This window comes from Blennius ocellaris (genome assembly GCF_963422515.1).
Source record: "Blennius ocellaris genome assembly, chromosome: 7".
Lineage (NCBI taxonomy): Eukaryota > Metazoa > Chordata > Actinopteri > Blenniiformes > Blenniidae > Blennius > Blennius ocellaris.
Window position 1 is genome coordinate 7136884 of NC_137656.1, and position 26693 is coordinate 7163576.

General features: G+C 40.5%; 1 protein-coding gene across 1 annotated transcript; it reads right to left on the reverse strand.

Moving 5' to 3' along the window:
- fbxw8 (F-box and WD repeat domain containing 8) lies at positions 1-24931 on the reverse strand. Its single transcript, XM_080499374.1, has 11 exons — positions 24378-24931; positions 24190-24294; positions 23164-23328; positions 22993-23081; positions 18891-19048; positions 17932-18128; positions 16817-17035; positions 7666-7793; positions 1715-1888; positions 1384-1500; positions 1-235 (listed from the first exon to the last, which is right to left on the reverse strand). The coding sequence occupies exons 1-11, from the start codon at positions 24834-24836 to the stop codon at positions 70-72; spliced, it is 1977 nt and encodes a 658-aa protein (XP_080355500.1). The 5' UTR covers positions 24837-24931; the 3' UTR covers positions 1-69.
- Positions 24932-26693: the final 1762 nt, after the last annotated feature.

Sequence of the window (26693 nt, forward strand, 5' to 3'; positions counted from 1 at the left end):
AACCCACAGATTGGACTGAAACCATCATAGAAAACAAGGCTCGGCACACCGAGTCCTTTTAGAAGTGTGTCAGTGGGACGGGTGGGAGCCAGACAGTCTGTCATAGGGCACGGCCAGGCCGATGTTGTAGTTGTAGCCGTGCGAGTCGATGTAGTCAGACCTGCAGATGGGCAGGACGCTATCCTGAGACAGTGCGTCCTCTGAGAAGTCATAGTGGCAGATGACTCCGCGGTGCCTGCAGCACAGAGACGTTCACATCAGAAGCAGCCACCAATACAACAACCTATTAATAAGATGGAAGAAATCATTGGCTTTTCATATTAAATACGACCAAAAACAAAAAGCCCTGCAGGCAGGAGATAGCAAAACAATGACGCTAGTGTGAAATTACACTCTTGATGCAGCGTGGCTCATAAGTAAGACGTACAGTGAAAGCTGGAAAATCTGCACTGGTTTTCAGGAAGTAGTGGCAACAAAGAAACAGGAAATAATCCAAAACAGCAAAATAATGGGCCAGAGAATATGAGTTTTTAAAGAATGGGACAACAACTTAAAATCCCTTTTACTTTCCTTCCTTTATTTTTTGTTCTTCCTCTTTCCTTTTATTGCCTATCTTTTTCTTGTTATGTTGACCTTAATTACATGTTTTGTTTGTTTTTAAAAAAGAGAGAAATCTATAAAAGTTTATGTGAGGAAAAAAAAGCTGTTCATGACATTGAAGACAAAAATATGCCTTTCTTAATCACAATTCGAGCAATAAGAATACAGAATTTAAAATATATTGCTTGTCGCTTAGCAGTGTGAAAACTGTATGTTTGAAATGCAGAAACTTGCTAGCAGCAAAGTATTTCTATTCCAGGAGCAGACAGTGAATCGAAGCCACTTTGGGTTTTTTTGTGCTGAATAAACAAACAGAATGTTATGCGCCGCTTATGAGTCATTCTGATTTAATCCAGCAATATTCCTTGATCTATCAGGATCGCAGCTTCACGTTTACCCTCTTATACCCATCATGTCTCCGCTTACAGGATGTGGGTTGTGTGCTGCACATGAAAACTCAAATACATCAGAAAACATGTGAAAAAGGAACTTTGCACCCACATACTAGTGAGTACAGTGTCACACAATTGTAACATGCAGTCTAAACCACACTTTCAGTCAAGAAATTCTTCAAGAATCTTAAGGTTTGTAAAAAAAAAACTCTGCCATGAGCTGTGAATTCTCAGTGTGAAGAGCCGTAAAATGAAGAATCAGTATGTGTGTGTGTGTGTGTGTGTGTGTGTGTGTGTGTGTGTGTGTGTGTGTGTGTGTGTGTGTGTGTGTGTGTGTGTGTGTGTGTGTGTGTGTGTGTGTGTGTGTGTGTGTGTGGGAAGGGGTGCTGACCTGCGATGGGCTGTGAGGTCATCATCTGTGATGCAGGCCCCGCGCGGCGCCTTGTCATCAGGGATGTTGGCGGTAACCAGCGTGCCGGTGTTGAAGCGTACGTGTCGTACAGGATGCCTGCAGCCCGAGGTGGACAACAACACATTCAGTTTTTAACTCCCGATTCACTGCTTCTTTACCAGACCTGGACGTCATAAGGCCCGGGGACCATATGTGGACATTTAGCACAGTTTGACCCCTCTCAGGCTGATATCGGCCACTATTCTTACACCATTGACAGCCCGGGTGGTCAGTGTGTCTTGTCAGCTGCTTGGAGGGAAAAAGTTCCCACCTGTTGTGCATCTCCCACAGCTTCGCTCCCATCCTCATCTCCCACACGCACACCAGCCCTTCGCCGCCGCCGCTCACGATCTTCCAGTCGTCCGCCTGCACCGAGGTGACTCCCAGGTGGTGGGCGTACAGCGAGGCCACGGAGGAGCCGGCTCTGAGGTCAAACACCCTCACCCTGTGGGAGACGAGGGAGGTGGCTTTTATTATTTCCATCGTGTCATGAAGCAACACTTTGTCTGATTTCCTTGTGTATGTAGAGTATAGAGTTTCTGTGATGCTAACAGAGAAATAAGAAGTGAAGCGAGCACAATAGCATCAGTCATTTCCAGCGGAGCGTGCTCATTTCGGATTGCACTTCCTGCTGACAGAGGCGGGGATCTAATGCGGAGACCGCACAGCAGAGACCACGCTTTGTCAAAGCCGCATTCATGTGCAGACAACAGGACTCTCTGTTCTCACTTCTCCAAGGAGGAGGTGAAGATCTTTTCACCGTCCAGCCGGGAAAAGAAGGCAAACTGAAGCAGATGTGAAATCTGGAGTGATGTCTTTAGGGGCCAAAATGTTCACGTTAAATGGTTGGAATGTTTGTATCAAACAAGATTTAGTGTCGAAACGTTACTGTACTGTACTGTGGATTGACAAAAAAACAAACATACTAATAGCAAACAAATTGAGTGTTATGCTATATGTGTGTTATGCTAAGCTATAATGTAATGATTCTGGGCTTTTTTTCAATGAAATAAAGCAAACAAATTGGCAATAGTATAATGAGATATTTGATCAATTGTTGTAAAAACATTGTTATACCATAATAAATTAGAATTACATTAAAAAAACACTTTCAAAATGTAATAGCCACAGCTAATAATTTAACAATACATAAATATGGCTGCAATTGTTTTAAATGAAAGCTTTTTTTGCTGGTTATAACAAATAGTTGAAGGGTATTTATATTCATTCATTCAAGATAAACTCTGCAAAACTCTCGATCGTGGTTTTAAAAAAATCTTTTATAATTTCATTACATTATTGACTTTATAACAATCATTCAACATCACCAAAATCATTATGCTACTGACAGTCATGTTATTGATTGTTACAGCGTTTTTTTAAAGTACCGAAAAAGACAGTTTTAGACTCAATGATTAGAAACATTTCAGGATTACTAGTGAATCAATTGACAGGTTGTACATTTATTTATCCAAGTAGTACAAGCATCTCTAAAAAGATAGATATCAATGACAATTGAGATCATTTGAAATCCTTACTGACCGGCGGGAGTTTAAAATGTATGGCTAAGTATTTTGTTTGCATTTGTAGCTTTTTATCATCCATCTATCTTCAACTTATTTTTACCCTTTTTAAAAGATTATACATTTACCAACATACATTATTTTTCCTCCACTTCTTTTTCTTTAAGCACAACCCATGTGAGGCATGTGGAAGTTTTGTGGAGCTAACCACTGACTCTTCCTATCAAATCGGATTTATTGCTGTTTTGCATGTGAACGATTTGTTTTTCTGAATGACAGAGAATTTGATCAAATTGCCCCATATTCAAAACTTAAACACATCGTGGAAATAACTTTTGTAGTACTGAAAAAAATTGGTATTACTTCTTATTAATTAGGCCAGAAGAGAATCTCAAAGATAAAAAAAAGTTTAAAATCTCAATCATCGAGAAAAAAAAGACCATATTTTTTATGTGACTGCTGTACTGCTGTATTTTTGTAAATATTAGAATGTGTGATGATTTCTGTCTTTTCCAGTGAACTCCTGTGGGTTTTTATTGATTCTGAAAGGTGATAGGCAACACTAGATATTCGAACACCACTGGAATTCAATTCACAACACACTTTTCTTAAAAGTGTGGTTGCAATTAATGAATGAATCTAATAAATCTTTAATATCCTTTTGGAAACCCCAACTTTTTTTCCCCCTCAGTCTTGTATTTATTTAAAGCTTTGCTTTGCATCAAGGGTTGAAATAAGCTTTTACGATCTAATGATTACTGTGATTATTATCATTACTCATTTTAAAGTGTTAGTATTTCTGGTGGATGGAAGGCAATGAGAGGCGGCTCCTTGCCTGGCGGCTTTCATCAGCCCCGGCAGCCCAGGGGACCTTCAGCTCCATCTGTTGTCGTTGTGGCTTTATTGCAACTGAAAGTATCCAGGACATGACTCCATCCAGCCCCAGCTTCCTTCCAAGACTTCATTACCATAATCAAATTCACTCTGGGGACCCCAAAACAGATTTCATTCTCGCTTCCAAAAGTTTTTTAAAGGAATCAGCCTTAAATGGCTAAATGGGCACTGCGGGCTTGTTGTCTGCAGTTAGTTTAGTGGCATTACGTGATGGAGGCACACGTTTAAACAATGAGGACTGGGCATTACTGGCAGACCGCGGGGAGCCATAAATCTAGCGCTGGAGGCGGCTCAGTCTTCAGTGAACTGTCACTGGCCAGACTCTTCTTCATTAATCAAGACGAGCTCTGCCTAATAACAGAAGTGTAGGAGAGGCTCAGAAAACTCCTCCTGAACAGCGATTTCCCCAAAGTCTGGAGGAGGCATTAATCATTATCCCGTGAGGACGGTGTCCGCCTCGATCTCGCGTGTGGGTGATCACGAGTGGCTTTAACTCGTAGGTGAGATTCTATATATGACAGCGTAGCCTCAAAACTGGCAAACAACATATGTCAGCTGCTGTGCTGCTGACAGCATCATTATCAGGATTTCCTACCGTTTATCTTTGGTTAGTGACTCGCATCACTGCCCATGCAGAAGAAAGGATATACAAAGGATTAACCACCGACATAGTGATTTTATCACTGATGAAAACACGTGCTTCCTCTAAACAGCTAATAAACTAGAGACTGATGTAATACAATGCAGCACTATCTCCTGCAATGCTAGTGGACAAACTTTCTTTGACTAATGTTTTACCATTTAAGTGAAAAGGCACCAAACCAGCTATATTTGCTTAAACAAAGTGCTGTAATCTGGATGATCGTTAGGCACTGGCTTAAGTTTTTGCTTCTTCCAGCGTGCAGTTTACACATTCTCCCTGAGCCTGTGTCAATCATGTCGTCTGTGGGCCAAAACCAGCCCATTAATGGCTTTAACCTGGTGCAAAATGTAAAAAAAAAAAAGAAAGAAAAAAAAAAAGAAAACAACAGGAAATACGCCAGAAGTTTCATATTCCTGTTGTGCCCCGTATAGTTCACACTCTTTCATTAATATATAAAAACACACAAATGAGAAGCAGAACTGAAACTGATAGTTGCAACCAAGAAATACAGGGAGGGACAGTTTGTGAAAACAAGCTGCAGAAATAAAGCAGCGACCGGCTGACTTACTGTAACACCATGACATATTTGAGTTCAGATGGCACAAAATGAGTGCCATCAATATTATTCACAATAAGTGAATTTCAAGTTGCTTGAAACAGATTTTGTTGAAAGTGCTTTAAATTGAACAAACACATTTGTCGAGATGTAATTGTAACTAAAGGAAAAACCCACTGAGGTCAGATTGCATGTGGCAAATTATTAGTAGACTTCAACAACCTCGATCTGACAACACTATGTTCTTTTTAAGTGAAGTGGTGAATCTAAATGATGCGTAGGTTTGAGTGTGTGCGCGGGTGGATTCACATATCTTTTTCGTTTTATGCTTTCTTCTTTTCCTCTCACTTTTTGTTCTTGCTTTAATGTTTAGAACATGATTATTTTAGATATGTTTTTCTTTTTATCAACATGTTAGAAATAAACTGTTTAAAAAATCTTTTGTCTAACTACACAACCCGAGGCAGAAAAAAACTCTGAAGTCTGAAGAATGGTAGATTCAGCTTGAAACGTACAGTCCAAAAAAAACACCTTTTTAGTTCTCATGATTTCATCTGTGGAGACACTTCTAGGTCATTTTTCTTCCTATATTGTACTTTACCAACTTCATCCAAACGTGTAGGTCAGACACATTATATTAAAAAAAACAACTCATAACAATTCATCCAGAAAACAACAACAACAACAAACTAATACCCACAAATCCCCGATCACATCATTTCCACTGTTGTTGAGTTTGTGGAGTACAGACACGGAAGGATCCACGATCAGCTATAACATTATGACCATTGAGAGGTAAAGGGAAGAATACTAATTTTCTCTTTATCACAGCACCTGCATGTAGATAGAGATTATTAGTCAGCAAGTGAGCAATTTGTCTTCACATTTGATGCATTAAAAGCCAGAACAACACACAAAGTAGACAAGTCGCTCTGCGTCTGAAACGCTGCTGGTGGGAATTGTAGAGCCGTACGTGGTGGGAAAATAAAATAAAATAAATATATTTGGATTTATCGTGAATCATTTATCATGAACACATTGACAACATAATAATATAACTAATAGTAATAACACATGAATATACTGGAACTGCTTCTGCTAAACACTGCAGAAACACGTGTCCATAATGTTATGGCTTATCGGTTTAAAAGGTCCTTATCTAGGTTTCAAAGTAGCATGAAACAACTGAGGCTGACACAAGAAATAAACCAAAGCGTTCTTGAGCGCTGCCTGCATGAAAAAGTGATTGATAGCCACAGGTAGGACTCATTATTATATTCAGTTTTTCTCCACCCCCCCCCTCATTTGGACCAGGGTGGCCTTCTTCCAGACGGCCCTTATCTGGACCTCTCATTTGCTCCTTGGATCTCAGCAAAAAACAGAGGGACAAAACTCATTTGGACGGGCAAAAAAAGAAAGAGATGCATTAGGCTTTGGCCTTCAGCCACTCTGCTGAAGGGCCAAGACTGCCGACTGTCCCCCAGCCCGCACGCCCCTCCCAAAACCTCCATTTTTGTATTTGCCCTTGCCTGTGTGCTGCATCAGCTGAGGCCAAAGTGGAGGAGCCAAGCTACTGTGTGGACACAATCTGAACACAAAGCAAAAGTCCAAAAGCAAAGCGCTGAATTATTCATTCAAATGCTGCTGCTGGAATATTTCTCCGACCATCAAAAACACACTGATGCCCTTTCTTGGACCAAAAAACCCCCCCCCCAAAAAAACATCTTAAGCTGAGCATTTTTATGCGATGACACAGGTGCAAAGAGTTACACTGAAAAAGGAGAGAATAGAGAAAAAAAAATATACACACAAAAAAAAACCAACCTAAACAATACGACGTGTTCTGTCTTTTACTGAAAGCCAACTACTTAACAGCCAGATGGATCTGGTGCTGAATAGAAGCAGCGGGGGCAGCTTTGGACGGAGTAGCGCCAGGGATTTCTCCCCTCTTGCCAGCTCATGCTCTGCAGCACCCGCTAACAAGTGCAGAATAGATGAGAATGGCTCCTTTATGTGCCTTTTCTTCCACCGCAGAGCCAGGTTAGTGATGTGGCAACAGTGTGTGTGTGAGAGTGCGTGTGGGTGTACATGCACAAATATGTGCGTGTGTGATGCTGCTGGCTGGAAAACAAGACGGACACATATTTTTTTTTCACCCCCCTCTATGACATCCTCCAGGTAATAGAGCAGACAGAGATGCGACGTTTCAATTTAGGACAAAGAAGCAAACGTTCCCTTTTCCCTCATCCTTTTCAATGCTTTTCTTTCGTTCTTCCCTTCTCCACCCAGCTTGCGGGAGCTTTGTTTTTTCCACGGCAACAGATAGTCTCTGAAGTGTGAATAATACACAAATTGAAAAGAGCCGCATCTTCTCACACATTCTCTAAACACCTGTTCTCCGCTTTCGAGTAGCCTCGGCCTCCTTCATCATCTGTCACTGTGGGAAAACTATTTAACACGCGCGCCGTTCCTTTTTAGCTTAACTTCCTGGCTCTGACGGCTGTCCCTGTGCCTGATATTTGTGTGTCTTCCATCTGCATTAAAGAGTGTGTGTATGTGTCTTTTTCTTTTCTTTTTAATCTTTCTTTTTTTTGTGTGTGTACTACCTTCTGTCTTTGTTTCCGCACACCAGCAGATGAGGGGGGCTGTCTCTCAGGTTGATGCAAGTGAAATCTCCCAGCGAATTGCCGACACAAGCCACTGGTTTGCTCGTCTCCAGGCTGTAGACGTGGATCTGGAAATCAGGATCGGGTCGGTCAACCTCCAGATGCAACAACAAACCGAAAGGGTTGACCACGCAGTCCTTTTTTAGCCGTAACTATAACATGGCTCCTGAACAGTAAATATATGTTCATTCCTAGAATATAGTCAAAAGTTGCAAGAGACTGAAAGTATATATTGTGTTATTCAATTCGTTAAATTAAAACATTCTGTTATAAATGTATATTTTTTATAAATGAAAAAAAATATTCAAACCCAAAACTTCCATGAACACTGCAGAATCAATGACTTTCACCGCCCCATTAAGTCCTGGTCAACAGCAGGAACTCCTTTAGCAACAGCCCCATCCCACTAAAGTACTCTACAGAGCAGATCCATATATATATACACAATATATATATATATACACACAATATATATATATATATATATACACACAATATATATACACATTCGTACCTATTCAACTTTTTATTCTGTCTTATTCACATTTTAACTACTATTCTATTAATTTTGTGTGGCGCAAAATTACAAAAACTCTCCCTCTGGGATTAATAGTCATTCTATTCTATTCTACTCTCTAAACTGAATTGATTTTATATTTGTCAAAAACGGTGGCACAAATGAGTGCTTCTGCACCTTCATTTTTCATAATAATGCCCACTTTCAATAAAAAGCAGCTATTTATTATTACAGTGCGTTTTTAAGAGGATTAAAACTCTGGTTCGACATGCACTTTAGAAGACTATAATGACTGCTTGATGAAAATAAGGCTGCATTTATGGTTTTGACAAGTATGCAAGCTAATGACAACAGGACAACAATAAAAGGGTTAAACGCCAACAAAGCTATCTTCATCAGAATTCACATTTACATGTCATTGTTTTTTTTTTTTAAACAAGTACTCTCTTGATGCTTAAAAGCTCCAACTATTTACATTTCTTTGCCATAATCTGTCAACATTATGACACAGATGTCTGTATATTGTGCTTCAGAGTAATCAACTACAGTTTCCGACAAGCCACAAGAGGTTGTTTGTACCGGAGGATAATGAAGTGAATCACTGTAACTTCAAGTCCAACAAGTGCAGAAATGAACAAAGCAGCACACAAACACCAACGAAACGTCATGAATTCAGAAAAAAGTTGCTTAATGTGATCAATGCAAAAAAGGTAGAGATGTATACAGCTATCATATTACAACTAAGTTAATATTTTTTAGGAAGTTGTGAAATTCCATATTCCAAAGTTTCAACATGGTATTTATATTCTTTTGTGAATAAACATTTTATTTTTATTTTTTTGCTAATTATCATTACTCAGAGTTTACACATTGTCCCAGTACTTCAGTTGTTGGGAATATATTATCGGATATTGAGATCCAACATGCACAAAAATGGGACGCCCAGAAGGTGAGAAAACAAGAAAAGAAACTGTGGCTAAAAGAATCTAACCAGTTTGTTATTGAGTTGAATCCTCAAAAACATTCCTGATTAAAAAAAAACGGAGGTTACGGTCACCTTGACTTTTGATTTTTGGCTTAAAAAAAAAAAAAGGGAAAACAACACTAATTAACTGATCTAAATTTGTAGAAATTGCTTCAAGGTGTTGGGGGGGGGGGGGGGGGGGGGGGGGGTCACATTTGTAAAATTGTGACAGACAGAAGGAAACACAGATAAACAATTAAAACATTTGGCTCACGGTACTTGTCTGGTGGAGGCACAAAAATATCTCAAATCAACGATGGATGGTGCTCAGGTGATTATCACTTGACATGTAACAAGCTGCTTTCTGTGACATGCTGCAACTTATTTTCTGTCTTTCTGAATGAACTTTCTGAATTCAGACTTTTGTTTTGCTGTTGACTTGAAGAACAGAATTCAGAAAAGTTAGATTATTTTTTTTTTGTGCACAATGTTTTAAGAGGACTTGATAATAACCATTTCAACACCTCAGACACACAGTTCTGCATTGGTATTGTGGCAGGTACAAAGTTCTGGTGATTTTCCTTATGGGGAAAAAAAAGACTAATATTTGCATATTTACCATAAAGGTTTTATTTTTAAAAAATGACTGAAGTTCTTTCCTGGTGGCATTTATACTTTCAATAATAATTTTAGACCTGTGAGCCTTAGACACACCTGTGCAATAATCATACTGTCCAATCAGCATCTTGATCTGCCACACCGGTGAGGTGGATGGATTTTCGGGACAAAAAAAAAAGTGCTCACTAACACAGGTTTGGACCAAATTGTGAATAATATCTGAGAGAAACAGGCATTTTGTGTGCATAGAAAAAGTCTTAGATTTTTTTTGTTCAGTGTTCAGTGTATAATCTGTAGTTATATAAAGGTTTAGATAAAGAAAACAAATTTTATTTTGAGAAAAAAATAACAAAAAGTTCAAACAAATGAGGAAGAGAATAGATAACACAAATAACACGTGTAAAAACTAAAAAAGAATCGTAATAAATGCTATTTGAATTATCTGAAGAGATCTGTAACACTGTAATATTTGCGGGTTAGTTAGAAGCGCAGCAGAAACAGCATACAGTATTCCAATTGAAGGGCAAAAACAGCCTGAAGGCAAACTTCAGTCACACTCGGAGACACGCTGCCTTTGGCTTGGCGTCTGCAGAGAAACTTTCTCCGTACAACTCATAAATGATGTCATCTGGAGCTGGTCTAATTGGTCAATTAGCGGCTGGTGTTTTCTCATCCAAACGAGACAGAACAAACAGGATCACCGCCAGGCAAAAATTGTCTTTGAATAATTAAAACGACAGAGGAATTAAAGCGTGGAGGGAGGGGAGCGCGAGAGCCGAAAGGTAAAGAGAGAAAAAGAGGGACACTCCGAGACAGGCTGATGGAGGGACAGCAGGAGACAGAAAAACCATCAAGGAAGATGGAGAAAAAAAAAAAAAAAAGAGGAGGCATGATGTAAGTGTTGAGGAGGTGCCAAGCAGAGCTTTAATTGTGCACCACCCCGGGGCAAAGCCCAAATCACACCGGACTTTGAAATGACAGCTTGATAGGATTTGGACAGCGGAGGAGAGGGGGGGGGGGGGGGGGGCAGCGAATGAAAAAGAGGGAGGGGGGGTGCCACAGTAACTAGATTGGGCCTGCTGTTCTCAATGAATCATTGCAAATTTGGGAAGATATTTCTGCTTAATATCTGCCCACTAAAATGAAGAAATGGCACGGAGGGAGGCCAAGGAGTCGTTTTGAGGACGACTATGGAGGAGTTGTTAGGTTAATGCACTCGCTGGAGCTCCACTGAGGCCCGCAGACAAAAGGAGCTCTAATGGATGATTGTACTGGGATGTTAATGTAATTACCTTGCATGCTTTTAAAAAAATGAAAAAGATTTTTTTTTTTTTTTTTATATTATTCAACCGAAATGTCACATCAGTGGTTATGAATGGGAACTCATATGCCCAGGGGGGTTAACTACCATTTACCAGCTGATTTCCACCTCAAATCAAATAGTCACCGTTAAAATCACCTTTGCTTCCTATGTGGACCCTGATCCCCCCCCACCCACCACCATCACCACCACCCTCAATCCCAGCCTTACACAAACAACGACATCTATGGCAAATAAGGATCCACAGCTACATTTGTTCTCGGCACCATGTGATCAAACAGAGATTAGCACATTGGACCAGATGCATGATAATGGCAGGTTTTGTGATTCCATGCAGTTTTGGTCTTTCCAACACATCCCACAGGGCAGAGCCGAGTCCCGAACTTAGATTATGTCCACGGCTGCTCAGCTATCTGTGAGCACATACTTTCAGGAAACTTCGCTCCAACATTTGAGCTTTCGTTTTTTTGGGGGGTTTTGTTTTTCATTTTGTAGCTCATAAACCTTCTTGTATTTGAACTGCTCTGTTGATTGCTGTTGGTTTTCAACTCCCTGGGGACGGACATGAAGCTTGTTGAGGAAGGAACAGAAAACTTAAATGTCTCGGTGTAGTTTAGTTGTACAGCTGGGTTCAGAAGTGGGATGTAAATGAAAGGCGTTGGCATTATTCAGTCTGCGATCTTGTCTGATAAAATAAATACCAATAACGCTCTTTCGTCAGTGTGTTTTTCCTTAGAGCTGCAGAATAACATAAGATGTAACATGAGAGCGACGCTGTAGCTATAAAATATCTACCAATCTACCTGATATTGCAGGATCCAGTATGAGCACATCATCTCATTGTCTGTAAGCCTATAATGCTGTGGTCATAAGTAAATCTGACCATCACTTAAAGCCACAGTAACATTACTATAGCAGTCATGGATCACTGAGTTATTTAGCTTGTGTGTGGGGCATTGTTTGGATTTGCCATCAGTGGAATGCAGATTTAATAGATTTTTAAAAATATATATTAAATATTAGAGAATGTTTAGCTTCTCGCTCTTGTTTCTGACAGGCGTTAGCAGCATTTATTCCTTCTATCAAAATCGCAAAAGCCTCATCAAATAAAAGCAGAGACTGCGGCTCGACCGTCACCCAATCAACTCCGAATCATAATGCCTAACAAAACGTTTTGACTCACTGCTGGACTTTGTATTTTCATGAGAAAAGGTTGTTGTCAACTGCTGATCCGCAAGCAATAAATTATATGACAATACATTTTTTGACATGTGCTAGCCATACGCTTTTATTTGGGAAGTGAGACCTTCTCAACCGGTACACATGTAACATCTCTACACAGGAGTCTTCTCCAACTATTTCAAGTTTTCCATCACTTTATAATTGACCTTAATTGCATCACAACCCAGGGTTGAGATTGTTCTTTTTTGACTGATCTCATTGTTCTGTTTCCCCATAATTATTCCCATCCATTCATTCAACTTGAACCTGAATATGAGTGAAAGTGGGGCCAGCGTCAAAACTATGTCTTTTAGTGTCCTACAATTGGATTTATTAGTCATGAATTGTGACAAATATAATCGCGAATCTTGGGACACCAATATATACTGCATCTCCAGGCTCATGTTAACACGCAGCCATAGTTTTTTACCAAGTTAATGATTATTATTGACTGATGTCGGTCGACGATAACATCTCCATCAAGCTATTCACTGAGTCTTCCATGTCCAACCAGACCTCTGAACTTTACACAATGAGTAGATGACAGGTTTTCCCTGACAGCACTTGTGCTCTATTGTAGATCTACTGCAGAGAATGGATGGACTGCCAGTCTGGATGCCAGCTTGGTTAAATTCAGAGCCACGAGCTGGGCAGCTGCCTGGGTGTGTGTGTGTGTGTGTGTGTGTCCCTGATCCACTGGCAAGATGAAGGCCAGTAGTAATGAGGATCTGGAGACCGGCTTCGACCACACGCAAGCACACATGTGCGAAAACTCCACCAACAAAGCTGAAGACGAGCGGAGGAAAAAAAGACAAATACTGAGGCCTTAATGTGAGCCAAGACATGAGAAGTAATACCCGACACAAAGCGTCCGCAGAAGTTTAAACTCTGTGATTACGACCAAGCCTGAAAACGTGACACTCGGGCACGGTTCAGCCAAGTCAACATGCCGCAAATGAAAATGTTTCACTCCTCCGTGTGAAAGTAGGTGTGAGATGACTTCCTTGGATACCGCCGCCGTGCATTTTGACAGATTTTAATGAAGCATATGTTTTCCTACTAAATGCATTACTAATGGTCGCAGCCAAATCCTGCTTTGTCTGCCTCGCGCCACAAAATTACAGATAGGAGCGTGACAAAAGTGACAGACCAGATAATTAAATTTGTAAGATGTTTTAATTAGGCAACGGAGGTATGCTAATCATGAACGGGCATAATTTAGTCAGGAGCTCAGGCTGAGCTCTCTATGGAAACAAAAAGGTCCAAAACGAGATGCCAAGCAAAAAAAAAAATAACCACCCCCCCAAAAAAAACCAAACTGAAATGCAGCACTCACTGCAAAATTAATCAGTACTTTTCATTATTTGAATATTTCCATCAGCATCACTTTCTAATACGTTTTTGCAAAAATCTCAAAGAGAAACACACATTTCTTATCTTACCAAGAAGAAAAAAAACCTTCCAGAGCTTAAATTATAAATATGAGATATGTGAAGAAGTTGCTATTCAACTTTGGTCTCCAATTAATCTATCAGTTAAGCCGTCAATTGCAATTTTTAATAGTTTGTCGGCTGCAAAGTGGTGTAGAAAGATGCACTCTCGCCTCACAGCAAGATGCTTGATTTCTTAATTTTCTGTATTTGTTCTCCCACAAAGACATGCAGGTCAGGTTAATTAGTGACTTTAAGGTGTGTGTGTGTGTGTGTGTGTGTGCGCGCGCGTGCGTGTGTGTGTGTGTGCGTGTGTGTGAGGACATACCCGGCCTTTCACCCACATTTGGGACCAGCTTGGACAAAGCATGTCGGGAAATGCCAGTAAAAATGAAAATATCTCATTTAGCATGTGAAGCTTCCATCAGATGGATCCAACAATTAATATAACTTAAATTAACCAACTATCAAAACAAGTTATTTTATGCCCAATGATTAAAGTAGTAAATCACAAATATTTTTCACACCTTTATTAAATCAAACTGAATAACAGCAGGATGAGATAGTGGTTAGCACTACTCGTCTGTACTTTTCTGTGTGGAATTTGCATGTTCTCTATGTGCATGCATGGGATTGCTCCGGGTACTCAAAATTGCTTCTTTCCAGGAAAACTGATCACACTTATTTATTTAACTAAATAAAACATGTTTTTTTTTCTCTCAACATCCGAAAACATTTTTTTACAGTTTCTTTATTTTATTTATTTTTTGACTGCAGTAATCACTAAATATATCATGGATAAATCCAACAGAACAGTCTCAGATAAAAAAACAGAAACTGAATCAGTTGTGTTCAGCTTTGTGCTGCATGTTGTGGGTGTCTCGCTGTTTCAAAGCACATCAATATAATAACTATTGGCATTGCCGCGCTGTTAAGAAGGCCAAACAGGGAACTCTTCCTTGCAACCGGGTGTGTTGAGGTGAGGAAAGACCAACTCCATGCAGGACAAGAACCACCGGGACCATAGGATAGGAAACTCGAATCATTTGTTTTTACCAACAATTGAGCTTATCATGATGTTCCATATGTGGAGGGTTATCAGCAAACACCAGAAAAGCTCAAAGTAGAAAGATAAGTATATGAGTGATGATGTGGAAGGCAAAACAAACCACTGTCCAGATAGATTTGATTCATTTCATAGCGTTGTAATAATTCCAGGTGCCGGTGCTACTCTTGCTTTGGTCCACTGTGTGGTGCTTTAGCACTGAGTTCTACAGCGTCCCAGCTGTGTTTCTCTCACAGAGATGATGTCAGAGTCGCAGTGCCGCCCCCCCCCCCCCCCCCCCCCCCCCCAAAAAAAAAAAACATCTATCTCAAAGCTGCACGGGCGGTGTTTCGTTCTGAAGTTGAACTCTGAACAAACCCCACTTCATCATACCTGACGTCAACTGTCTGAATCGCAGCGATGTCTGCAATGTGGCTTACTTTTACATTAGTTATCCATCGGCGGTGGACTAAAATCCACCTTTGATCAGGCGAGAGCATAATGAGTGCCTGCCTGCAGATCCCTACTGAACCGTTTGTCTCCTGGCTCTTTGTACTTTCTAAGTAAGGGCACTAGAGTCAATTAGGGTGCACGGAGTCCTTAGAAACACAGTATTATTAGAAGCAAACAAAGAGAAACAACACTGAAGAGCTGTAGTAATTAGGAGCAGAGTCCAAGGAGGGCTTGTCACTATTTAAGCCAGCATTTTGTACTATAAACAAACCCCCCCCTGCAGGTATATCACGTTCATCCCTAAAGGGAATGGAGGAGTCTCAGGAGACAAAAGACCGATAGTGATCAACCTGTAAAGACAGCGCTATACATCTGCACAGATGGACAAACACTTATCCAAATGGATATAGATTTCACACAAAAAAAGGCATAAAAATAGCAGAGGTTTTCTACTTTATTAACAGTGGAAGATGAGTGCTCCACATTTCAAAGCATCTTGTTCCCAGAAGAGTTTAATTCATTTAGGAGGACAGGGAAGATGAGTGTTTCAGCTCGGAGCCACTGATTAAACCAACGATGGCCGGATGCCAGAACTTTTGTCCTCGCTGGGTTTTTTTTGAGGTTTTTTTTTTTTTTTTTGTTCCCTTCCATGACTCGAATCTGCACTTAAAAAAACAACACCGAGCGTCATTCCATTTAAGCAAAACCAAATTATTCGGCCTGCGCAACTTCCCATTTTTTCATTATGCACCTGTTGAGAGCACAAGTGACCTTGTTAACTCTGATGGAAACCTTTCATTTCAATCTGTGAGGTAAAGCCAGCTTTTTCTTTCTCCTCTTAACAATACATTTACAAATCCAACAGGAGAGCCTTTGCCATCTCGTTGGCTGAAGGGGCTGCTTAGATTTATTTGTCTTTCACAGAGTTTCACCCGGCACAAAAACAAAAAACCTTGACACTGCTCCATCAATTCCATTAACATACAAAGACGAGATTGTTATTCAATATATGTACTGGGAATCCGTACCTAATGGATTTAATGATCATTATAACAGAGGTCTTCAAAGCGTAGGAGGATGAGACAGAGCTGGGACCATATTTCCCCCTCGAAACATTACACGCGTTTGTAATTACATACACTTTGTCTCACTTTTAATTTAAACATCTGTTCAGTCTTTATGTAAAGTCTGCAACTGTCAGAACAGTTTTTTTCTTATGTATTTTTCTGCAATCTGCTCCCTACAAGTCAAGTTTTAAATGTGTTGTAAATGTGTTGTAAATAATTTTACTTTAAACAGTAAAAGAAAAATAATGCAAGAAAAAAACAATTTTCGCTCTTTTGTGCTTTTCTGTTGTCTTTTCTCTCAGCTTGAGTTTGATTAATTACATTTGAATCCTGATGCTGACACAAAGTCCTTTTTAGCATTATTATCACACATATCCATAATGCAACCGGGAATTAGACTGTAGTTACAACGCTGTGTTGTTGTTGCTCTTTAACTGAATAGAGGTTGAACCCACCTTATTGCCTCCGTCATGCATGGCCCAGCCTGTGCGCTTCACCCCAAACGCAACACGGGAGTCGGAGGCGTCGAGACAGGTAACGGGATGATCGTAGACGGAGTGGAGCGTCCGTGGCTTCTCCTCCTGAGGGTCCAACATGTACACGGTCTCTCCAGCAGCCACAGCGGCCAGTGGGCACTGCTGCCCCCTACCTGCCACCAAAACCACACTCTCCACCTGTCATTCAAAACGAAAGAGAGGCTCAGTTATAGAGATTTTCAGAGATGCACCGACTTTGTCATATGGTCTCAATCTTTACTGTTTTGTGTGTCGAATGAATAATATTGTATAATCTGCCTTTGTAAAAGAACAAATCACAAATAGAATGAAATAATTCCTTTAAGAGTTCGCATTGGTTATTATTTTTTCATGAATGCATAAGTTGTACACCTCACCTGTAAAATATGGCTTAATATTGAGGGATGAAACAATAAAGTAGATCGTTTGGGGTTTTATGACATACGTGTAGTGTTCTGCCTGTAGCAGACGGGTGTCAGCACATCCTCACTTTGGAGAGTTGGCCGCAGACTTCAAAAGTTCATATTACTACACAGAGTTTATATTACACAGGAAAAGAAATTTACTCCGGCGAAGTTTGTCAGTACCTCTCATCAAATTAAAAAAAAGGTTAGCCTAGTCACAAAACAAGTTGGACAGCGGGAGATCGTTTACCCAGAGACACTGTAATCCTGCACAGTCTGAGAAGATAATCCAACTTAGAATGACAAAATGACCTTAGCAACTTAAGTTTGCTTAAAATAAAGCACAAACTAATCGCTCCAGTGTTCAGCCAGGAAAAAATGGCGGTTTTTCTTGTTGGACTCTGGTGGCTTTTATGTGGAAAAATTACATGACTGGTGTAATTATATTGTGCTTCCATGTTGATGCAGTGGAATGTTTTTTTCTAATCTGAGGCCTTGCCGATTCATATCTAACACAAGTACTTCATGTGAACATGCTTCAAATAACAAGGGTTTTTTTTGTTGTTGTTTTTTTTTAATTGGACAACTGATAACAGGCAGTCGACCACAAAGACTAGAGACATTTCATCCGCGTGAAGACGACTGACTCACAGCTTTAGGAAGCTGAGCCTGGCACACGGTCCTCCAGTAGCCGCAGTCGTTGGCCTGGTCGAGGCGGATGTCTCGTTCGGAGGCGGAGACCAGGGCGGGGCTGTCAGGGCTCAGGGCCAGAGTCTGGACCCTCCCCGCACTCTGATAATGGTGGATGGGCACGCCGCCTGTCTCAGTGCTCCACAGGTCCACGCAACCTACACCCAAAACACAGTCCTTTACTCATTTCAAATTGTTGGAGTGCATTAAACAATTCAAAGCATTAGAATTGGCGCACATATATTATATATGAAGTATATAGGCCACAATTAAAGACAGAGGTGAGTTTTCCAGGATGAATTGTAATTAAATCACTAAAACTGACCACTATTCATCCATGCACCTTTTATTGATGTATACAAGTGTGTGTGGGGTTAAATGAAGAGACAGAAAGATCTGAACTCGACCACAGAAGATGTGTGCTTTGTTCTCCAAGGCAACTTTAGAACAACTTCCTTAAAAAAACCAAATGCTGATTAGAGGGCAAACACTCCAAAAACAGATTAATTTCTTTCTGACTATCTTTTCATCAAATAATGAAAAATAACTGTCACATCTTTTTTTTACTTACCCTTTAGTTTCACACAACTGTATCATTGAAAGTGATGTCACAAAGCCAACGTTCAGGCTTCTAGATTTTTTTAACATCAGGCGTCTTCTTTATCTCTTTTTTAATGAATCATTTTAACACCATGTAAGATGCTGATATGAATCTGTGAGCTGCTTATTTTATGTATTCTTTTAACTTGTTTTAATGTTTTGGTTTTTTTTAGGTTTTAATTAGAATCAAAATATAAGTGTATAAGGAAATGTTAGCATTTCTTAATTTGAGCCCGAAAGACAAAGTTTGGGAAACCAACCACTTCCTTTCGGAAGTGGATAAAGTTCCTCACGGCTCATCACTGCCTGACCACACGTACCATCTGCGTACGCTGCAGCAGCCACTGTGTCATTGACCTGCACGTGACTAACATGCGGCCTTGGATCCGCGTTCGCCGACAGCCCGTTGGCCTTCAGGTAGGAAGCCGCCGAGTCCCAGTGCAGGGTGTCCCACAACCTCACGTCGCCGGACGTGTACCTTTAACAGGAGCAAAGCGAGAGTTGAGAAGGCAGCGCGGCGAAAAAGATGGTGGGGAATTGTGAGGAGTTTGGACGTTTAGTCTTGGCGAATACCTGACGTCACCCTCTCACCGCTGAATCATTTACCCGCTCGCACTTTCGTCCTTTACTCACTCTGACTTGTTACTTTGTCTTCTAGTGTTCTTGTTCCATGATCTTTGGAGGATTACGATGGTGTTGTTTGGGGCGAAACAAAGCCGAACATTTCACCCCGCCTCACTTTCACCACATCAAATGCTACTGATGAAGTAAACAACACAGCTCTGAAATCTCACCATTATAACTGGAAACTACTTATTAGCACTGAAAAATAAGTGGGATCAAGGCGAATAGTACACGAAGAACTGGATTTCTGATGTTTGTTATTAATCAGCATGAAACTTCCAAACACTTCATTCACAAATAAGATAAATTCTCACTTTGGTTCAACTGTAACCAAAATCTAGATTGTACTCATTCACAATAAATCATAAGAGGAAAATCAAAAATGTCTTTTTACCAACTGATTAACTCTCAATAGTCTTATTGTATTTAATCTAATCAAATGTAGTTGTCATGCATTTTTAAATGTTTTAATTTCTAAGTAACAAAAATCAAGTGTGTAATAAAAAAAATGCATCCCTCTGTTACTTTTGAATTTTAAAAAAAGTCAATTGTTTTTTATTTTTAAGATTTGCTACAAGAAAAAAAATTGCATAAACTATAACTTTTTAGCATTTAACTTATTTGAGAATTAAAAACAAACAAAAAAAGATTTAAAGAGAAATAGAGGGAAACTTCATAAATCCAAGAAACAACCGGTTGATCATGATGGCTTCATCCGACTTTTTTTTTTAAAATTTTTTATGAAATATAAAATCAAGTTTTTTCTTACTTAACAGCTAAGCAGGCTGTTAAAGGGTTAAAGAAAATAAAAATATGATGAGCTCATTAATTTTTAACACCCCCCCTCCCAAAAAAAAAGTCTATTAAGGCTATTAAGCCTCAAATGTGAGCTACAGGTCGTGTGCAGTCTGACTTTAGTGGCAAATGTTCTGCCTTTATCTTCTGTCCACCAACAGATTGATCTCATCGCACTGACAGGCTTCTTCTCCTCCTCTCTTCTCTGTTCTCCACCCTCCCCCTCCTCCCATCATCTCGCCGTGGGAGCCGACACACTGCCAGAGCTACCACCTCCACAGATACCATTGTGTCTGAGCAAGGTCCTGCCACGCACTCACAGCATGCCACACACTATCAGCCAGATTACGTGTGTGTGTGTGCGTGTGTGTGTGCGTGTGCGTGTGCGTGTGTGTCCGTCTCGGCTGAAACAGGACGGCGATGATGAAACTCCATCAAGTTGCTCATGTGAACTTTTGTGGAGGGTAAAGTTAGTTGAAAATCTGCTGATGTGAAACCAGTGCCCCCAGTTTGGTTAAGCAAGAAAAAAAACTTAATGAAATTCTTTGTCTTTGCTGCTGTATCTTGTTATATTCTGTGCTGCTGTGTTTTATTTTATTTCATGTATTCCGTCTTGATGCTGCTGAGTGATTACACTGAACTACACTTGACTAAAGGCCAAGATAGATGCCTATTACTTACTGTGTTTTTACAGTTTTACTGTGCTTTTACATTTTTTTACTGTGTTTACAGTCTTATAACTTGTGTACAACAAATCACCCCTCAAGGGACAAATAATACATTTGAAGTTGAAGCTCCTTGTTGTGTTTCGCTCCCTCTTCGTTCTGCCCTTTTCTCTCTTTTGAGAAATGTAAAATAACATTGTTTTACAGTTTCATACCATTGCCCTTTGCTTCAAATTCATCATCACCATCACCAACATCTTCATTGTCTTTGTTAGCTTTCTTGTGGATAAAACTATGTATTATGCCAGTTTTGTAGTGTTTTTATTTATCTTAACATTTTTGCTGTACATCCCAGAGAAAATGCTTGAAGCCCTCTGAGGGTGCGAACCACCCCCAATGCCATTTTCAACCCAAAGTAAAGACTAGACTGAAATCAGCATCTGGGTTATTTGTTGTGTTCATGCATGCGTCAGTTGACAGAAAACCCAGGATTACTTTGTGCAGCTTCAGCCAAAGGTGGATGATTAAACACTGTTGCCTATTTAGTGCTAAATTCCATTATACTGCTTTCTAACATGGTTTACTAGATGCAAGTTAATGACTCTTGATCACTCTGAACTGCCATTGATTTTCCTCTCGATAAACACTGATCTAAAACCCCCTTTAAATACCAGTAATGAGAAAAATATTGGCTCAAGTAAATGAGTCCATAGCAGTGGCACAAAGAGGATTTAATCTTAGGTTCAGGTTACTGGATGAGCTTTCTTTCACGTTAGGACTGCTTTGGTGTTGTTTGTCTTGCATCTGTTGAGATGGGACTATATGAACATGCCGTCCTCTCCGGTGGGCCGCAGCAGGGACTGAGGGGAATCTAATCACGCTGTTCCCTGGAGACACTGCTCATGTCTTTGTGGGCAGTCTATCAGGTCTACTGTGGTCCCTCACAATCTATCACTGTCTCAGACCAGCTTTTATCGGGCACCACTTCATACACTCCTCCCTCAACAACTGCACTCTGTGTAAACAGTCAAAAGAAAAAGTAAAGTACGCAATACGTAATTAATTACATCTGATCAGCAAGGACTCATTTCTATCAATACATTGCTGTAGATATTGGATGATGTCTTTGTATACATTTTTCTATGATAGGATGAATCAAATCTAGAGTTTTTCAGATCGCCGACGTTGTTTTTCTGATCATCTATGAATCTGAGGAATTGGTGAGATAATTACTGAAATAAATACAACCGTTAAACTGAAGTAAACTGAAGGGATACTATCAGTGGTAATCAGCAAAGTTTAAACTTGCCTCATTTGTTTCTGAAGCATCAACATGTTTAACACGTGTTGTCAAATGCAAAAAAAAGTGCATCTCCATACATCATTATGTTAGTGTTTTTTTATGTTATTGATTTCTCGTTTTTTATGTCTTTAAAGTTTAAAGAGGTCCATCTTCATCAAATCATGAAAGGACACTTAAGAAACCAAAATATATTTCTTGAATAAATTCCAAAATGAAACAATTTCGGTCAATATTTAAGATGATTCTTTATCTGGAGAGTCAAGCATGACTTTCATTGTTCTGAGTGTTTGATTGATTTCTTAGTAATCGGATGTTTTGGTTTCTTTTTGTCTCCAAGAAATGTTACATATTTTGATGTTTTTTTTATTTATTTTTTTATTCTGGAGCATATGAACTTTTGTAGCACCACCTTGCTGGAGATTATCACCCGCTTCTGAGCCAATGCCTGAAGGAATAAAGTGAGTTAGCTACTCGCCAGTAATTTCAAGTAACTTTAGCTATTGTAGCATGTTTCACTGTATTGATCGATGTTACCATCTGCTGCTTCTTGTCATCCTGAACAGAAGACTGTACAGAAACTTGAATGCCTCACAATGCCATCTTGTGGCAATGTGGAACTGAACAGGTTGAAATTAATTGTTAGCCAACATCAGTAGTCAGCTCTGCAACACTTCATATCAACATTTGATAGATAATGTATTTCTCACATTCATTAGATTACTTTTTGAGTTAAATTTAGAAAGGATTCATGCTAAAAACAAAAGATAAAAATAAATATATAAGGCTCTTTTAATAGACCTTATATCTCTGAAGGTGACACATCAGCAATGGGTTAACTTTCAAACCTGACATATCTCTGAACCTGTTATTTCCCGCCGTTAATTATTTTCAATAACCCGACATCTGTAGCAGCAAGAAATGCATCACTGCACATATGGTTCACCTCTGCAGATGTTCAACCATTAGTCTCAGTTTCAAGAGATTAAGTCAATGATACAGTCATATATCCTTACATCCAACATCCTTGAAACTTACCCAGCCAGCACAAAGTTGTCACAGGAGCTGACGTCACACAGCACCTTCCCCAACTCAAACTGCAGCTGGCTGATGGAGCCCACTCGATTCTAGAAGAAACATAATAGTCAGTTGAAACTTCCCTCCAGTGACATAAACTGAGGGGGGGGGGGGGGGGTAGTTTGAACCTGCCTTCCAGTTGGAACGGATGGTTTTGGCCGAGTTCCTGCAGTCCCGCAGTGTGCTCTTCCAGCAGGGGGAGTCGGACACTCCGGCGTCCTGGTGGAAACCCTCCTTCATGCACATCCTGAACCAGAGCACGCTGTCCTCTGCAAGGACTCTCCATGCTTTGCTCACCTGGGAGGAAATGGGACAGTGAGTCAGCATACATTAGGAGCCCGCACCACTTATTTGTGTGTAACGAGCCAGGCCGCCTGCCAAAGAGCCTGCATACGTCTCATGCTGAAGATCTGAAGCCGGCAGAATCCAATTTCCTAATCAGTGCTTAATTAAGTCGCACACGTTTTTTTTTTTTAAGATGAGCTCAGCAATTCAGCACGTTTGTAAGGAAGTGCAAGGAAGCCAGAAATTTCAGGGCATTGAGTCCAAAGAATGACATCAACAATCTGAAAACGTGGTGATGAAAGAGGAGCCACATTCTTAGAGAAAGGCTGCAATTTGACTCACTTTCATCAAGCACACTGTTTCAGCCTCCAGACAGTGTTCATTGCAAAATCCAAATCAATAACACCAAAAGGTTTCACATGACATGATTTCACTGTAGCATATCAGATTTCATTATTTATTATTTTTAATTTTATTCAGTTCTGGGGTGTGCAATTTAAAAATGTAAGTAGGATATTACATCATTCATTCATGGTTGACTCAGCCACATGGTGGAGAAGTGGTTAGCGCTCTTGTTTCACAGCAAAAATATTAGTGTTCAACTACCAGTAGGCCCTTTCTGTGTGGAGTTTCCATGTTCTCACGGTGTGTGCATGTGGTTCATTTGTGACACCAAAGGTGTGAATATGAGTGTGTGTGTTAATCTGTCTCTCTGTGTTTGCCCTTGTGATGGATGGATGGATGGATGGATGGATGGATGGATGGATGGATGGATGGATGGATGGATGGATGACTGTCTTTTACACATTTACATCCTTGTCATTTTGTGGTTTTAGTCTAACCTCTTCTTCTGAACTTAATGGTGAAGCTTACCTGAGCACATCTACCGAGTTCAGTGCGGTCAAGGTACTGGAAGATCTTCAGGGCCAACTCGTAGGGTAGCTCGATGTCAAAGAAGGGAATGTCGTTAACCTCGTTCTGTAAGAAGTGGAAAGAATAGCATCACACATAACAGTTTATGCACAGGGGATTGTGGGCCACCGCCACCATTCTTCTCGTACCAGATCCTCAATGAGCTGATCCACCAGCTCTTCTTCTTTCGTGACCTTCCTCTGGGGCTGCTCCCGTTGCAGGGCAGCACTGCAGGCGCCGGTTCTGTTGTGGTACTGCCTCTTCCTCCTGCTCCTCTCCTCCTCGAGCCGCTCCAGTAGTGGACTGGTCCTCCCATCCAGCAGACTGCGAGCAATGGACACATAGTCCGGCTGCTCCTCTCCCTCTGCTGCAGCTTCTCCTCCTCCGCAGCCTCCCACATCCGCAGCGCCGCCACTTTCTTCTCGTTTAGACGGACTGCGGGTCTTGGAAAAGTTCTTTAGTTTTCTTTTGGCTGACTGACCAGAAGCAGCCTGGGAGGAAGAGGAGGAAGATGATACGGAAACACAAACAGGTCGCGACTCTTCTGTTTTACCCGTTAACTCTCGTTTCCAACGCTCCCTGAACGTATCAAGATCGTTCCCCGCCATTTTTCTCAGTCATTATTGACGAAATTGTTCTTTTAAAGCGTTATGGAGCAGAAGCAATGAATTGAAAGGTCAATTCAGGAGAATTGTTGCTCCACAAGAAATTGGAACGGGGTCCTTTAGTATAAACAGTCCGTGGGGAAACACAGAAACGTGGCACTATGGTTCCGCGTGTTTTTTTATTCCGCACTTATATTATAGACGCGTCGATTGTTGAGGGAGAAAAAAAATGTGCAAACTAAGAGGTACATATATGCAACTAGAAACACAACTACTCCATATTTTAGCATCTGAATGTTGTTTATACTCAAGAAAATATAATAAAAGCGTGTTTTATACAGTTTGAAGCAAAGTGAAGAGAACACAATGTCCTGGGCGTCCCCACAACAAAAGACTCCACAGCAAACAGGAGATATTCAAGAGTTAACCATTGCAGGTCTCTTTTGGGAAAAGATGATGTAAACCCCAAACCATGTGACACTGTAATGAATAATACAGTAGAGAGGTGGAGAGTGAAAAAGGGGTAACGCAAACACAGTTAAGGTTTGATGAGAGAAGAGAAGGAGGGTCATATATCCTCCAGACTTGAAAGCGAGAGGAGCGGCTGCAAGTGTCCGAGAAGATGTGCTGGCTGCGGACTGACCAGCCTCTATTTCTGCCGGGGGGCTCCAGCTGCGGCGCCCGCCGGCTCTCGCCCTGCTCGGCGGCTCAGCTGCTCGCCTCCCGCCTGCGGAGGATCGGGGACCGGCTTGAGAAGCGCTGGGCGGTCGCCGGGGAGGCGGACGCCGGGTTCGGCTGCGGGGACGCAGCGGCGGCGGCGGCGGCGGCGGCGGTGAGCGGAGGAGGCCACCTGAAGGGCTTCCTGTGCATTGCGGTGCGACTCACCGTGCTCGTGCTGATTGTCGCGAGGCGACACCTGTAGGGCGCGAGGCTGCAACACCAGCAACAGGTGAGTCACGTCACCTGCACGCGGGGGGGAGATGGATGACGTGACCTGGAGGAAAGCTTCAAACTCAATAAACACCTGCTTGTGAGAAAGGCATCCGAGATACAAGAGTCACCAGCAGCCAATGTGTCCGCCACAGGACAATTTAATGTCCTTCATTTTCTTCTTTTAAAAACAACAAATACGTAAATACAAATTCAACATTGATAATACTTTTATCCTAAACTTAATTTATTTGGCAACATGAAGCTCATTTAAACACATGTCTTCACATTGTTTTTAACATTGTTATGCACTTATGCAGCATTTTTTATATATACCCTGTTGCTATAAACTGGGTGCACTTTTCTTTTTTACTTTCTCGCTTTCATTCGCTATCTCCTGTATTTCTAAATAATCCTTTAATTAAAAAACGAATTTACAAATTTACAAATATGTCAGACAGATAGATATAGATAGATAGATAGATAGATAGATAGATAGATAGATAGATAAAATATATGATATAACATTTATAATATAGTTAATTAGCTAATGAATTCCTTAAAATAATGCTGTTCAACTTTCGAATCCTATATTTATTTGTTTATTTTCACATTATACAGGTCAAAATACGATTAAATTACATTTATTGTGAAGATATCTTGAGATCCGCTTTTAATCATGAAATTAGTCACATTTAGATGATTTATCTTGAGAAAGAGAGCATATTTAATGGCCTGATAAAACAAATATTGTATTAATGTGAGTTCGTTTGTTTACGCTGTTGTGTTCTTTCAAAATAATTTTATTCCCATATAAACAATCCTCTTTCCTCATTTTTAGACGGTGCCTTTAAGGTCATGCATGAGGAGAATCAACGGGCTCAAATCATTTGCACTTAAAGCAAGAGACGCTGGAGAGTCGGAGGACGC

Excerpts from the sequence above, each read along its gene's own strand:
- fbxw8 (XM_080499374.1), bottom strand. The coding sequence starts at position 24,836 with ATGGCGGGGAACGATCTTGATACGTTCAGGGAGCGTTGGAAACGAGAG. Across the intron at positions 18,129-18,890 it reads TGCTGCAGCGTACGCAGATG|GTTGCGTGGACCTGTGGAGC; the intron begins GTACGTGTGGTC and ends TTTTGGGTGTAG. Across the intron at positions 1,501-1,714 it reads CTGTGGGAGATGCACAACAG|GCATCCTGTACGACACGTAC; the intron begins GTGGGAACTTTT and ends CTCGGGCTGCAG.